The 16,341-nt window shown below is 28.6% G+C and overlaps 2 protein-coding genes across 14 annotated transcripts in view; one reads left to right on the top strand and one right to left on the bottom strand.

Moving 5' to 3' along the window:
• The first annotated feature begins 2,137 nt into the window (after positions 1–2,137).
• LOC132942495 (Golgi-associated plant pathogenesis-related protein 1-like) lies at positions 2,138–4,779 on the top strand. Of its 5 annotated transcripts, XM_061010929.1 has the most exons (5): positions 2,141–2,354; positions 2,452–2,553; positions 3,245–3,323; positions 3,426–3,461; positions 4,504–4,779. In XM_061010929.1, exons 1-5 carry the CDS (start codon positions 2,343–2,345, stop codon positions 4,659–4,661), a joined length of 387 nt encoding a protein of 128 aa, XP_060866912.1. In that variant the 5' UTR covers positions 2,141–2,342; the 3' UTR covers positions 4,662–4,779. The 5 variants fall into 5 exon arrangements, with proteins under 5 accessions (XP_060866914.1, XP_060866912.1, XP_060866913.1 ...); XM_061010931.1 differs by lacking the exon at positions 2,452–2,553 and having other exon boundaries at positions 2,138–2,354; XM_061010930.1 differs by lacking the exon at positions 3,426–3,461 and having other exon boundaries at positions 2,142–2,354.
• A 137-nt stretch (positions 4,780–4,916) lies between these two features.
• Positions 4,917–16,341, bottom strand: part of LOC132942494 (potassium channel subfamily T member 2) — a 176,224-nt gene continuing 164,799 nt past the window's right edge. For 5 of the 9 annotated variants that reach the window (XM_061010917.1, XM_061010922.1, XM_061010918.1 and 2 more), the window contains 9 exons: positions 16,001–16,135; positions 15,636–15,747; positions 14,479–14,664; positions 14,027–14,158; positions 13,845–13,880; positions 13,656–13,730; positions 10,087–10,292; positions 9,438–9,894; positions 4,917–7,995 (listed from right to left, as the gene is read on the bottom strand). In XM_061010917.1, coding sequence (XP_060866900.1) covers positions 7,783–7,995; positions 9,438–9,894; positions 10,087–10,292; positions 13,656–13,730; positions 13,845–13,880; positions 14,027–14,158; positions 14,479–14,664; positions 15,636–15,747; positions 16,001–16,135 — 1,552 coding nt within the window. In that variant the 3' untranslated portion in view covers positions 4,917–7,782. The remainder of the gene's footprint in view (positions 7,996–9,437; positions 9,895–10,086; positions 10,293–13,655; positions 13,731–13,844; positions 13,881–14,026; positions 14,159–14,478; positions 14,665–15,635; positions 15,748–16,000; positions 16,136–16,341) is intronic. The other 4 variants (XM_061010925.1, XM_061010926.1, XM_061010921.1 and 1 more) reach the window with 3 other exon arrangements.

The raw sequence follows: 16,341 nt of genomic DNA, 5'->3' as shown, positions 1-16,341 counted from the left end.
TCCATACAATAAATTATTGTAATAATTGTCGATGTCATTAATATCTAACGGTAAATCTCAGGCACGTCCATTAGGTGAACTTTGGTCAACAGATTATAATAAAGTAACGCTGGTCAAGGTAATTATTATTTTTGATTTATTGAGTTGCTACGTATAGAAAAAAGAAAGTTAAGAGTTATAATTAAATCCAAATTAACATAATAGTTAATATTTGATATTGCTTATTAAAATAATTTGATAACTGAATTTAACATGCCAACTAATCAAAAAAATAGAGCTCAATATAGGTGTTTCTCAATATTTCTAAATATTTAAATAAATATAGGTGGCACAAAGTTGGGTCAAAGGAGAAGTATTGCCAACAGCAGTTCCCCCTCCAGTTCTCGATACCACGTACAAAAAATAAAATAAAAGGTAGCACAAAGTTGTTGATTGTTGATATTTTAATAAAAATAGTTTTTAAATAGAAACTTTTTCGAATTTTTCTCGTTACTCAGTAGGACATACAATCCTAGTTATAACAATATGTATAACTTAATAAGGATATTGTCTAATTATTATTTGCTAATAAAACTAGATAAAGCGTAGGCTAGTACAAGAGGGCTATATATATATTTTCAATTTTAAGGTTTTGGTGTCCCCTCAATCTGTTTAGAGTTACGTGATCTATGCAATTATATTATTACTGTTATTGAAATAAACGTATTGTACTGAAGCAGGTTGATACTTGATAGACAGTTGATAACAATAATGTTGTAGAATTAAATGTGGCCTTTACGTCTTGTTGACAACAATACCACCGCATAACGAAATACGGCCTTTTTTCACTAAAATAATTATAAATATTTCTTGAAAAAGATATCGATCAAAGCCACATAATGGTATACGCCTTCTTGTATTAAAATTATGGTTAAAATCAACAGTTAATTTTTCAAAATCGTTTTAGTCAAAAACTGGTTTGGGGTAAAAATTTCTCCTTACTTATTTTTTTTCTCGTCACTTTTAAAAACCACTAAGTATTTTCAATTTTGATTTCTACAAGTAATAACTAGATTGACTTTCCCACTAGAAAATATACTGAAATTGAAAATCAAAGCAACATTTCAATTACTTATCGTGAATATAGACACAAAAAAATAAAAATAAATGTTATTATTGTAAAATCAATACATTCATCGTTCCGCTCAGAATCTAATAATATAATTATATTATTCATAAAATACATATTATACAATAATAATAATAATAATAATATCATAACCTAACCTATGGTAATATAAATGGTTAGTTGGTAAAATAATGAATGCAATAACGCCATATCTCAAAATATTTATTATTTTTATAAATAAATACTAAGTAGTCCCGGTTGGTGGTTTATTTATGTTTTTAAAAAGAACATCATCAAAATTATACAAGACATTTTAGAATATAATTTGTTATACTTATATTTGGTTGGAAATAACTTACAAATGACTGTAAGTTATTAAAAATTAAAAACGCTCTCCTGAACAACTTACTATTTTGATATACGCCCCTCTTGTACCGACAGTACGACAGATTCAAAAATGTATAAAATAATTCTGAATAAGGATTGGTTTACCAAAAGTGTATTGAAATTTTGGTAAAAGCAGGTGTGTAGTTCAGTATTACATGTATGTAGTATAATTAATGATAACATCGGTTTTAAGTATATTTTTTTACGCACGAATATATGGTATGCTAAAAATGATGTATAGCCTATAGCCTATACTATTTAATGATTTATGAAAGGAAACTTCTCATTTTATTGAACTCATCCGGTGCAACTATTTATTTTAACAAAAATATAATTTATTTGTACTTAAACAATGAAAACTATTCATATATAAGTTGCAAAAGATGAGTCATAATAGGGTTTAGATATTGAGAGGTTATCTAATTTTATATATAATTTAATGAGTTAATAATATACTATTTCCTTTCTTTAAAATTATAAACACTACATAAATTTAATTCGTGGCAGTTAACAAATATTATTTTTGACTACAATAATAAAAGATTATAGTGCAAATCACTTATAGTATGATAAATGTGCAAGGCATGCGAGTAAACATATTATTAAGTAGTTAGATAAAACAAGGCAGAATAAAATAAAATAAAAGCACACAGGTTAATGTTGTTTAGTTCATTTGATATTACCTATAGTCAAATTATATATAAAAGTTACTCCTAAGAGTTTGTAAATAAGAAACGCTTTTTTTATTTGGCTTGAATATTTTATAATTGTATTTACTAGTTTACTGATGTTATATAGTCGATGAGTATACAATAAGTTAATTAGCATTCAAGATATAATATTTAATATGGCAGTTAATGTAAGTTTCAATATTTTTAAATATTTAAAAAAAAGTCATAAATAACAACTTGAAATATTTAATTAAATTTACATTTTTTTTTAAATTATACGTACAGATAGACGATAGTGAGACAAAAAATGTTATAACAGAGGCCTTAGATAGGCATAACTTCTACAGAAAAAAACATAACGTGCCTCCTTTAAAAATCAATTCAAAGGTTTGTAATCATAAATTATTAAATTTTAGTAACTAAAATACTGAATAATTTACTTACAATTTACATGTAGTATACCTGGAATAATTTTTTGTTTATCTCAAACAATTTAAAATTCATCAAAAAACATGGAGTTAAATTGTTTGGTTCAATGGTTGTGTATATTATACAATTTCGTGGTTTTTTTTTAGTAAGAGGGGTCATAATTAAGGTTACGTGATTATATAACTAATTTTTAAGGTGTTTTAAATTAAATATTTAAGAATTTGTGAGAAAGATTTTACATTTACATACATTTTTGAAGTATACTAATTAGTATCTATTAGTAACTATTGGTTTGTTGAGTAGTTACAAACTTAACTTTGTAAATATATACAACACAAAGAAATTTGCATAATAAATGAAAAAGAACGTTACATGTTATGTAGTTTTTATTTTAAAATTAACATAATTTTATCAAATTATATCTATTACCTATATTGTAAAAAATTGTTTTGAACTTCATTGTTTAAAACTATTTTATTTTTGTTTAAAAAAATTTTGTCACAGTTAGTCACCCAAGCATTAATATTCTATAGTGAAATATAAACCATAATATTAACGTCTTAAACTACTTAATAATAAATAATTTCACTTTACATTTTCATTTTAATATTGCCTTTTTTTATAATAATTTGACCACTTTTTTTTTCAGTTGAACGACATTAGTCAAAATTGGGCTGATGAACTGGCTAAAAGAGACGTAGCGTCACATCGCCCAAATAATGCCTATGGTGAGAATATTTACACCATTAAATCAACAGAACAAGTGACCGAATTGGGCACTAAAGCAGTAAACAGCTGGTATAATGAAATAAAATTTTTTGATTTTCAAGGATCTAACAATGACATGGCTGCTTGCACAAAATCTTGTAATTTTAAAATAATTTTTAACCATAGCAGATTTTAAATACTTTTTATTTTGAACCACTTAGAAATTGATTTATTGATCGTTTAAAAATGTTTGGAAAATGTTTGACAGTCGTGAAATTTGAGCAAATTTGAATTATTATTGTTTTAATCGTGCACACTAAAGATCAGACAAATTAAATAACTTTTGTTCTAATCAATTTTCTTTATAAATCGACTTGTGCGTCACACGTAAAGTATAACATTTTTTATTTTTGAATATAAATAAAATTAAATCTGATATAATTTTTTTTGAAAATTTTTTAGTCAGTTTGTAAATCTGGGTTTTAAAAACTTTTTGATTGTAAAAACAGTTATCTAAATCAAGTGGTTTATTTATAATAATTTTCTATAATGTCAACATTTTGTAGTAACTCATTAATTTGAAAAGTAATAACTTTTAAATAAATATTTAGATTTTAACAAGTATCTTTTTATTTATTCTCATAAAATATTTAAAAAAAGTTTATATTTTTTGAATTTAAATGTTTTTTACGACTAGATCAACTTTACTTAACAAAAAACATTATATCAGATTTAAAATTTTTCATTTTCAATACTAAAAAATAAAAATAAAAATGTTATACTATACGTTTAGCGCAAGCGTATGTAAATTATATATATAAAAAGTATATTAATAATATTAATAAGAACAAAAGTTATTTCATTTATAGTTCATTCTGTTACCTTCTGTATATTAATTTATTTAGTTTATTATTGTCTGTATATTAGTTTGTTTTAGTTTTCATTAATATATTTTGTACATGATAACTGTTAACAGTGTTAGCAGGTCTAATATAATTTGACAAGTACAAATAAATAATAATATAAAAAAACATTGTTAGAAACAAATTGATTGGTACATTTAAACATTTAATATTATTAAAAATTTCTAAACAAAATTCAAAAGAATAATATACATGTATCAAAATAAAAACATTTTCCTGTTACTTACTTTTAACTACCATTATTGATGAATATAATTAATTTCATAATTTTTTCCAGTTCACTTCACTCAACTTATTTGGAAGGACAGTAGTGAGCTTGGCGTTGGTGCATCCAAAAGTTCTAAATCCGGTAAATTATACGTAGTGTGTAATTATGACCCGCACGGAAATATTAGATCACAATTTAAAGATCAAGTATTGCAAGCATCTGGTTAGTCCAAGATCAGAGTAACAACCAAATCAATATTATATACACACAAAATTGTTATATATTTAAATCGATGATTGTCTTTGAGATAAAAAAAAAATAACACGTACAAAAATATTGTTTGAATTCATTTTTTAAATTTTTATTTCATAATATAATAGTTATTCAATAAAGATAACTTTACGCTAATAAGGCTTTTAGTTATGTCAATACAAAAGATACAAGGGTTCGAGAGTAAGATAATTAGTCTCTATTATTTATCATTGTTCCCACAGTTGAACAATATCGCATGTACCAAAACGTCAGCGTGTGATATTGTACTCGTAGTATAAGAAAATAATGCTATCACATTAATACATTTAATAATACGACAATTAATAGTCTATGACTTAAAATATAAATATACATTTACATACATTTATCGGTCAAGTCTACTTTGTATGATTTCCATACATTGTTACATAAATAGAATCATAAATATATAGGAACTAAAGTCTAGACAAATTTCATCACCACGGCGATGTCCTATATAATATAATGTCTACAATTTTAGTTAATTTTTTACTTTGAGTTAACCGAACGACATCAAGGTATACCTATTGGTATTTTTAACGTTTTATCTCATTTTCAACTACCATATTATATTAGTATAACATTCATATCGATCGCGTATTGATAAATCAAATGGTCCCAGTTTCGCGTGTTCACCAATGACACAAATACTTGCGAAATTTACAACATAAGGTATACATTTTTATGAACATCAACAAGAACATAAATTGGGGCACGATCTACATAACTCTAATTATACAATAAAGCGTGCAAGTAAGAAAATATGTATATAATATAATATCTTAGTATATTATAACAATTAACATAATATAGAGGGACAATAAGGTATAATATATCACTGATTTTATATTGTTCAATATTATTAGATTTTTCTAACGAGAATTATATACTTATATCGTTTTAATTTGTATCTTTCTTTGGTGTACACCCAACATCGAAAATTGTATTAAATCCCTAATTTGTGTCAAACGTTTGAGTTTATTGTTTTTCAATAACACGTGTCATGGCAAAATAAATATACAATAGTTAATATCTACCTATGTTTAAAATTCTAATTCCACCGTCGTATTTGAAAATAGCGTACCTATTAACTCACAACACAGATCATAGGTAGAAATGCAATTCATCGACTATGCAAATACTATGAACGGATTCCAAAACACGCAAATAATAATAGTAGGTATTGAAACATTATACCTATTTTAAATTTTTTTTCGGAGTATTCTCCAAGCCCGAATGTCCATTTTAATATTGTACTCAAAACCAAGAACAAAACAAAGTCTATTGAAAATAATAATATTTTCCTCCGTTTTTTAGTAGATATAATATTATCTAGAAGTAGTATTTTTTTTTTATTGTAATTATTTTACATTTAAATTATTTAAAAACTCGATATACAACAATAAATGATAAATTAGATACATTTAATTAATAACTGCCAGACAAAATTATAGACTGTAATTGAAATTCGGAAATCGGAATCAATAAATGTTTATTCTGACGAACTGTAATGTTACTTTAATCATAATATTATTAATTGTAGTTACGATAAGATAGTTTACCAACACTTAGACTATCATAACGCAATATAAACACATGGTGCATGATGACATCAATATTGATATGGTTGTTGTTAAGTAATATGTAAAAAGAAAACGAAAACATTTCAATGAAGTAAATTGTACGTTGTAGATAAGTCGTGTCGTCGACAGCAAATTGTTTGAAATTCATCAAATGTCGAAATATTTTACTGATATGTGTTTAAATGATATATAATATTATGTATTTTTATATTTTTGTGGCCGGGAAAGGTTTCAGTTTTGTTCAAAATATTACGGGATGGGTTAAAAAAAAAAAAAATCAAGAACCATTTAGTGAAAAAAATGTACACGTCGCATGGTGCAGTTACCCCTGTGTTGACGGACAATATTTCGCTCGATAACAATATCGTATAAAACCCTGTTCATTGGACATTTAAAGATCATCTCAAACGAAAGAAAAACCGTTTCGCAGCCAACCGACGCGTCGTATGTAGGTACCTATCTACCAGTTTATTCTTTACCCTATTAGTTCCATATTGTAAGTCCCCTATCCTAACCGAATGAAATTTTTTTATCTTCGCAGATTTTATACATCTATATAAAATTATTATATCACCTATACACATATAATATTATGTATACAGTGTAGTCATGTGCATATTTATTTTGGCACATAATCGTTTTGATTTCCCACGTACCGGTGCCGTACGACTTTGCAGAAATGAAAACATCGACCGCGTTCGCAGACTTCACATACGAATAAAATAATATATAATATAGAACAACGCTGAATGTGAAGACTGCGTGGAACGTATAGGGATGTAATAATATTTTGTTAGGGATATGTTGCTCTTTCATCTTAGACATATGTACAATAATAGTAAAATATTGCAATATGCATCTGCGTACGTATGTGAATATGTGTGTAAATGTGTGTATATGTATGTGTGTGTGTAGCCTTTAGAGTTACCCATGAAAAGGGTTTGACTCGCATGAATTGTTTTTGTATGTAAAAACACTTATATTTTTTTTGTAACGATTACGAAAACATTTTTTTCTTAAAGAGTCGTAAACTCGTGTTGAAATATTCGCATGAGAGTATTGTCTTTATTTACGTATTTTGTACGATATTTGTTTTTGAAGTTGATGAAAAACGACTAACATTATTCAGTACCAATATTCCGAAATGTAAATACATTATCGACGGGAAAAGGCGTGTGTTTGGTCCAGTCTAGCTGCTCGTGATATTTTTAATACTGATGCCTCGTAATAATAGTGTGTGTATTGTGTAGGTAGGTGTGTGTGTCATAAACGACAATAATAACAATTTTCGTCGTTGTCGTTGTCGTTATCGCTCGCGTGTGATGACATATTTTATTATAATATTATACAATTATAGCAATATAATATCGGTGGACCGGATGTGGAAGCAATCGGGAAGAACGTGAGTGACGTGCGTTCACAGCCACTTGTTGCGAGCGTTGTTGCTCTTCCGTTTGCCCCACATCAAGTTGTATCATACAATCGTGCCCTGCAAGTGTTCGTGCGACGAGTGCGGCGACATGACCGGCGACGGCAACGGTGGATGGTGTAGTGACGGCACCGTCACCATGCTCATGTTGCTGGACATGCCGGGCGAGGATACTTCTTCCGGTGGAGTCACCTCCAGCCCGATGCTGCCGTTCAGCGCGATCTTTATGGCACTGCCGCTCATCTCACTCGGGTGCAGCTGCGAACAGACAACGGTGGCCGGCATGAGCGTCGTCGTGCCGGAGGCGTTTGTCGCGGCCGGATCGGGTCGGTGGGTGTCGTAATGGTGGAGGTGGTGGTGGTGGTGGTGGGTGCGGGGTGCAGGTGTCGGTTTGATTGGTAGGGGGCGGTGGTGGTTGTACGTTGAGTGAAGGGTTGTGGCCTTAACGTGCGCTGTGCATGGGATATTGCGGAATGGTTAGAAGTGGTGGCGACGGTGGAGCCGTGGAGGTAGTGGAGATGAAGGTATATCTAGTCATTAAAGTTTTATTATTTCGCGAAATACGGGCTGTTTTTTTTATTTTTGACACTCGCTTTCTTAGTCAATTGTTCGTTTGTGCAATTATTGTTATGTACAAGTCTGAAGTACACAAGTATCTATACTATATTTTTTTTTGTTTAAGAAAAGTCCACCAGAGAGTGTATTTTTGTTGGCAAACAATAATTGCATTTTTGAAGAGATTTCAAGTGGAGATTGGTGTACCAAAAATTCGTCAAGCTTTAGTTTTTATTTTTTTCATCAGAAATTATATCTCATATATTGCGAGATATTCAATTAACAATTTATAGCAGTAAAAACTAAAAATAGACAAAGGTCGATTTTTTTGTGAAAACATGTAGGAACTAAATTATAATATAATGTCATGATCAATTAATTCTATACAAATATAAAATAGGTGCAATAAAAAGTACAAAATTGACTGTGAAAACGAACGTATAGTACGTTAAATGGATAGTTCCAGGTGGTAAATAATGATATAATATTCTACTAAATATTGCTATTATAAAATAATACTGATTCGCTAAAACAATTATAATATATTATATTATGCATATAAATTGTACGCCCCGAATCGGGTATGATTTAGTTGCAGTCTACTTAATATTATTATCGTTAAGTTTGTAATTAATACAATAATATTATAATATATACTGAATGACAATATTAACTATGTATAGTGTAGACTATTTATTACAAAGTACGCATGCGTCGGTGGCGATGAAATCAAAAGGTCCCGTCCCGGATCGTCTGTGCGCCTCTGCGTTATGACCTTACACGCATTTAGTAAAAACCGCTGCGGAAATCATGTGATGGACATTATTTCAAAGCGGGTATGTGGGAGGGAAGGTTTTGGATTGAATGACATACATGAAAATCCCCAAAGATTAAATTTAAATTCAACACAGTAGGCGGCATCGATATCGCACACGGTTCGAAATGCAGGTGAACGATTAGATTAAATGACGACTACAATGAGCACAAGGTACACGATAACGTCGAAAAAATAACAAAATCCATATGTAACTGTTGTTATCTACCAGTATAACGGAGCTTTAAGTGCAATCTCTATAGTTCTAATGTCAAGCCGTTGTGCATATAATAATCATTATCGAGGCTAGCTGAAATAACTACAAAGTTACCTCAGACCGCCTTCGCGCAGTGACGATATTTCTCATTGATCGAGCGCTTAGGCTTACTTGCATACTGGGTCTACGTTCGTGAGCAATTGACCCGATGGGAAAGTGAGACACTCCTAACTCTTCGAGGCTGCTCTTCCGGTTACACGTCATGGAAAGTCCTTGTCTAAGCGAATTGGACCGTCTTAACAGTATATCGTCGACTACACGTAAAGAGTTGGACCGAGCTCGGAGGGCACTGCCCACTGTCGGACTGTCTGGCAATGACAGGCTGTTTGCTTTGGTGGTGACTAACGGCGGTGGCCTGGTCATGAACGGCGGGAACGCCATGCTTGATCCCCTTCTCGAACCGAATCCCAGCTGCCCGATTGTAGAGTTGAAACTTATGTTGGACTTCCGACGGCTGTTGTGCCTCTCGAACGTTTTCTGGGCCGAAAATGGACTGGGTCGTAAAATATATCTGAAAAAATATAAAAAAATACGACAGTCAGGATAGAACAATGTTGTTGATTTGTTTTACAAATGAATAACACTCCGCTCAATTAATATTGAAACGTGTGAAAGAATATAATATCATAAACAATTTATATCTAATTATAAAAACGAGATGAAAATCGAGCCATTAACAATTAGCATTTAAAGCGTATCTTACACAATATCACCCTCTTCGAGTTTGAGGTCACAGCTAGGGTTGATAATGACGTATGATAGACTGCTCCGTTTCTCGCTGACTTCTTCGTGGTCGACAGCAGGTAAATTTAAACTGTCCATTCGAGATCTGACCAAATTTACTATTTCTGCTCGCTCGATCAAGTTGTCGTGATTATCCCGGGCGTCGTCGTGCATGTTAATTGAAAACTGTGTAAATATATCAATCAAAATGTTTTTTGTTAAAAAATAATAATGGTATGGTTGTGTTGATCGCATTGTGATATGGGTAAAATGGTAAATTACATCTGTGCGTGTATGCGATCAATCTATATTGTAGTATGATGACACGAACTTTTGTCGGGTGAAATAAAATGCTGGGTTATTTTTCCGAAATTTGTTTTTATTTTTTTGTGAAATGTCTCTACAATGTTGCAGCTGTATCTATCAGAGCGTTTTATTTTCATTTCTACATTGTCTTATGGAGAACTCAATATTGATGATGAAACGTACAGCTTAATCAATATAGGTACTACTGCACTATATAGGTTCTTCAATTACGTATTATTTTACGAAGAATAGAATAAGTCTATGTTGAAAAGCAACATATAATATGTATATTGTATATTATTATACATATTATACTACCTAATTAAATTAATACTAGTGTTAACTGTTTTGTATTTATTTACTAGTCATTGTAATAAAATCCAAGGTATGTATATATTTTGAAATTTTCTTATACGATACGTTCAATATTATTATACCTAGGTATTCATTATAATATTATGTAGAAAATATTTACTTATCTTTCATCGGTATACTTTAAATTTGAAAAACATCTTTGGTTAATGCTGGGAAAGTTAACTAATTTTTTTAACTTCTTAAGTTGAGTTATTGTAAAAAATGTATGTTATGTTTAGAGTTGAATGTTAATCATCTTTTTTTTTAACTTACAAGTAATTAGAAAAATAAGTAACTTAACTTAGTTAAAACCATTTACTTTTTTCATTAATAACTAGTAATAATACAAATATTACTTTTATTATTAGAAAAATATAATTATAAATCTTAATTGATAATGACTAATGAGTACACAACCGTGAATGGATAAATTAGTAATATTTTTCTTTTCTCAATAATAGTTAGCTTGTGATGTAGCTTAGTTAAAAGTAACTTAACTTAAACTTATAAACCTGTTTATATACCTATCGTAGACTTTGGAATTCTGAGTTTTAATCAGAAATTTACTTAAAATATGATTTTTACTATAGGTTTCTAATTTACAAAAAAAAAAAATGTATTATCCTGTTATTTATAACGATTATTAAAACGAAAAACGTGTCTAACACTTTACATTTTTACTATAAAAAGTTTTAGAGATTACAAAGTACCTATAATAAAAGGGTTTTATTTTGATTTTCCATGGATATTTTTTTTTTTGTACTATTTTATAATATTGAATATTAATATGTGTTTGTTATTCTGTTAAATACCTAATTACCAATTTTATCATTTTGGATATGTATATTTTTTAGTAAATAATACTGATGTTTTAATACACATTTTACTGATACTGAAAATCATTCAAAAATTAGGTCCATGTGAATAGCTGGTGGCCAATCCGGTGAAAATATTATTGCTATTGTCTGGCTATTAATGGTTTGGGATTTAGTGGTAATGTATAGAAAACTGAAAAATGAAAATAAATAAAACAATTTCATTGTGGACTTATGAACTGTTTTATATTCTGAGCGGAGCAATGAATGTATTGGTTTTACAATGATGTGGGTTTTTTTATTTAAGGATAAGGATTTTAGTTACTTTTGTTAATAATAAGGAATAACTATATAAATATGATATAAAATATCCTAGACTGACAAACCATCTCCACTCAGAATCGTTTTTCGTATGCAATGATATTATATTATTGAATTCAAATTTTATACCATCCAATACAGTGACCCACTTGCAACCCACTGTACAGCAGAACGACATCCACTTACTCGCTTTTTTTTAGTTAATCTTCATTTTTGACATACTTTTTATAAAATATTAAATTATCACTAATCAGAAAGTTAATGTTATTCGATCAAATATAATAATTAAATTGTATTGATCAATTGTCACATCTTTAAGTGGTGGAAGGAGGGCGAAAGAAAAGAAGAAGAAGAAGATCTTTGAGTTAATTTTGCAAAATTAATCATGATTAAAATTGAAGGCAGAAATTATGTGTGACGCAATTCATCTACTAACATTTCTGCGTGCCTCTTCCACTTTTTATACAATTTAAATATAACAGACATTTATATTATATATTATAAAAAAAAAAAGTTTTGTTTTAAATTGTACGCTAGAAATTGTCTCGCTCAAATGTTGACTAGTAATTATTTTCACGTTATCAACTGAATGTGAACTATTGACATATCAGTATGTTTATCAATATTAACACGCAGTGTATGAATAAATACAAAAATGTAGAATTTAAAAATAATTTACTGTTTTTATTACATTTAAATACTTCTATTTGTCAGTTCAATATTCTATCTAAGTACTATAATAGATAGTTTAGAAAAAAATGTTTTTATATAATCTACTTATTATCAGACTAAGCTGTATATCATTTTAGCGCAACCATATACATAAAGCACATTCGAGAAAAGATTTCAAATACAGAATAATATGTAAACAAATACCGAATAATTATATTATGCGATTGTATTTGATTTGTTATGAAGATTAATATTATGTTAGTAATAATGCATACTATGACTCAAGCAATCCTTAATAATATGCATTAAAAAAATGTTTATGTCATGCATTACTTATTGTTTTCTAACATTCAAGATACCTTGTGACTTCCAAAATCAACTCATTTAACATTATGTGAATTATAATTCTAAATATAACAATATTATATACTAATAATATAAAACTGGATTACGTTTCTCACCAATTGAAAGACTAATATGAGACATATTTTTGTTTTATATAGCATTTGGGTAATGTTATGATTTTATGTTAAACAAGTCAAATAGGTCAAATAGTCAACAGATCTGATTCATTATTTTTGTCTATAGAACACATACATAAATAATATTTTTAATTTGTTTTATGATTTGAACTGCATAAGAAAATACATATGTATTATATTGGTAAATCAAACACCAGTGACATTTTTTTGTCGTTTATTTTTATTCTTAGAATTTGAAATTATGATAGAAAATAATATTTAAATTCATGATGTGACTATAAAGTTTGTGTGGTCTTTTCTATTTATTCATTTTTACGTACCTCTCTAATTGAAATTTCAAGTGCTTTTTTTATAGTTAAACTTCCATTTGTTAAAAATGTATGTATATAAAATGTAAAGTTTTGTTTATTAGGTAATTAAATTGAACTTTTTAGTACTTACGTCGATGCTCAATTAAAATAGATTTAGTTAGTATATTATTATAGTTAATTCATTATAATAAGTCATTGCGTTGTTTATGTTAATAATGGATTTCTTGTTATATTTTTTTAAACTCTGCTAATTTATTATTATTTATAACTATTTACTTAAGTACTCACTACAGAATTTTGGTTCCTGTGACAATTAGGCAGACAGTTAGTTGGAATGGGCATGTAAGCTTCGTGATCCGAACCCTATGTTTAGGAAATAATAAGCCAGCGATATGAATTTAGGACCAAGTGAGAATACAAAGCATTAGTGAAATAAATATACATAATGATTGATAGATGTTAGTTATAGATGCATACCTCAGATATTTTATCGCAGTCTGTACCACATGCATCCTGTAAGTTACAGAAGAATAAACTGGTAATTAGAAAGTTGATAGTCTCAACGTGTACATTGGTTGGCATTCAGTGAAGAAATTAGTATAAATATCAAACGAATTATTGAAAAATCTACTAGTATTAATTGAGTAAATTGCACATACCGGTGGTGATTCTATGTTCGACAAATCTTGAGTTCTGTAAATTCCTAAAGGTATCTCACAAGTAGTAGAACACAATTTTTGGTAGAGACGACCGTATGTTCGTATCCACATATCTTCTTTTGTAATTTTCATCTATATATATATAAACATTGATGTTTAGGATGTTTAGATGGTTATGTTAATATGGTATTCATGGTTTGTCTACCTTACGTTAGTATAAATAACTCTACGTGGAATTAAAATACACAACATACAAATAGCCTAATTTATGAGCTAGGTAAGTCATCGGATTCATCACCTATTCTATACACGTATAATATTTCTAAATCTTAATTTCGTAAGTTATCATAGATATGTTTATTATTGTTTGTATTTTTAATTAATTATTATTAAGGCTTGAGAATACGTACAACAATTAAATTAGGAACATTTCTTTGGTAACGGGTACTTACCGAAGTTAGGAAACCAGAACCAGGAGCCTGGTCTACGCCCAACAGTAATCTTACAAAAGTGATGACATAATCTTTTACAAATGCTTGGTATAACAGTGTATCTAACATGCTGGCACTGAATACAGAACCAGCCGCAAATGGCAGTCGGAACATGTAAGATATGTGTGAGCCTCTTTCTTTTTCATGCTATATATAGGAAAAAAAACATAAATCAACAAATGTTGTTACACTAATATTACAATAAATTCGAATTATACCTTCAAAAGTTTAAAACATTATACTTAGATATATGCATAATTTACGGGTTTTATGTATTTAAAATTGTAATACAATGTAATATTCAGTGTATTAGCGTCGCTTTTATTTTTGAATTTGAAACGTAATACCTACTGGAAACTATGCGTATTGACATGTAGGTAGGTATATAAATAAAAATTTTAAAATTTTAATTTTGAGGCATTTGGACTTAAATTTTTAAGTTAAGATCATTATTATATTAATAGGTACCTACAGTTTTAAAATGTTTATTAATTTAATAATTTTCGTTATCAACTTTAAATGTTAAAAAGGCGCCGTTTAAAGGGTTTAATTGACAGAGCTGCTTTCAGAATAATATGATTTTAAAATGCAATGTCTTACAATATTACTTTCAAATATATTATTTTAATACTCTGCACCGATTAAATGCTCCACCTTTTACTGTATTATAGTGATCTTAAACATAAAATAAAGAGTTTACAGAAAGGTGTGTGTGAACATATTTAGACAAGTGAAAATGTTTACGTGCTCAGTTCATGCAGTCACATAATAAATATTATCAAAATAATTATATTATAATCAGTCATAAATTAATTCAGGTGAGTTACACGATTAACATAATATGTTAATTTTGTCATTGTATGAACGCTGATAATGTTCTATTTCTATTGATGATGATTAACACTTAAGATAATTATTACTAATGTTTGAAAAATATGTAATAAATATTAAAAGTATTTGCATATCACACACAATGTATCAGATATTTGTACAACAGATAACGATACAAAACATACATTATGGGTAGCAGTGGCTTAATTTTTATAATTTGAAAGTTTGCAATGTATATCGACTTGCCATCATGCCTTTTTTCATAATTCGAAGAAAACCGTACTTACTTTTTCCATTTTTGATAAGTGCAGCGCATAGGTGTCTTGTGCTCTGAATTGCATAAATCTCATATTGGATGATTGAGATAACTCAGTTATACTACGAATGTTTGGAAAGAACCTATATTTGTATTTCAAATCATGATATTACATATAATGTTAAATATATTTAAGTATATCCGCATCATGCTTATATCAACTTTATGTATTCAATAAAAACAAAGTTTTTATAGTCAATTTCTAAATTGGATATGTATAATGTACATATATTATTGAACGATCAAAAACAGTTTGATATAACTGAAACAAGTTTCTGTAGTATACCTAAGAAATTACTTTGAAATATTAATGTTTTCCAAGGGGAAAATACTTACTTAAACATTGTTTGGACTGCTACAATGGTATTACAGTCTGCTAATGTTTCCTCTTCAGCCGAATTTGATAGTTCTTTATTTACCACCACTACATTTTCTGCTAATAATATTCCAGCCCTCAAGAGATCATCCAAACTGAAAATCATATTATTGTAACTATAAATAACTCGTATAAATATTCTGCAGAATAACACCGTAAATTGTATGTAAACAGTACAAGTAAGTATAATTTAATTATACGCTATCACACGTATTTCTCAATCTGAAACATTAGTTCTCGTATTGTCAGAAAATGTTTGACACATTATCATAATTATTGTTATTTAAAACGTACGTACAAG

This window comes from Metopolophium dirhodum, chromosome 4 (genome assembly GCF_019925205.1).
Source record: "Metopolophium dirhodum isolate CAU chromosome 4, ASM1992520v1, whole genome shotgun sequence".
Classification (NCBI taxonomy): Eukaryota; Metazoa; Arthropoda; class Insecta; order Hemiptera; family Aphididae; genus Metopolophium; species Metopolophium dirhodum.
This window is presented reverse-complemented; position numbering and strand designations above follow the sequence as displayed.

Bases quoted from the DNA above. Each gene is read 5' to 3' on its own strand.
- LOC132942495 (XM_061010927.1), top strand. The intron at 2,554-3,244 runs GTTTGTAATCAT...TTTTTTTTTCAG, and splicing joins CTTTAAAAATCAATTCAAAG to TTGAACGACATTAGTCAAAA. The intron at 3,462-4,503 runs GTAATTTTAAAA...AATTTTTTCCAG, and splicing joins GGCTGCTTGCACAAAATCTT to TTCACTTCACTCAACTTATT.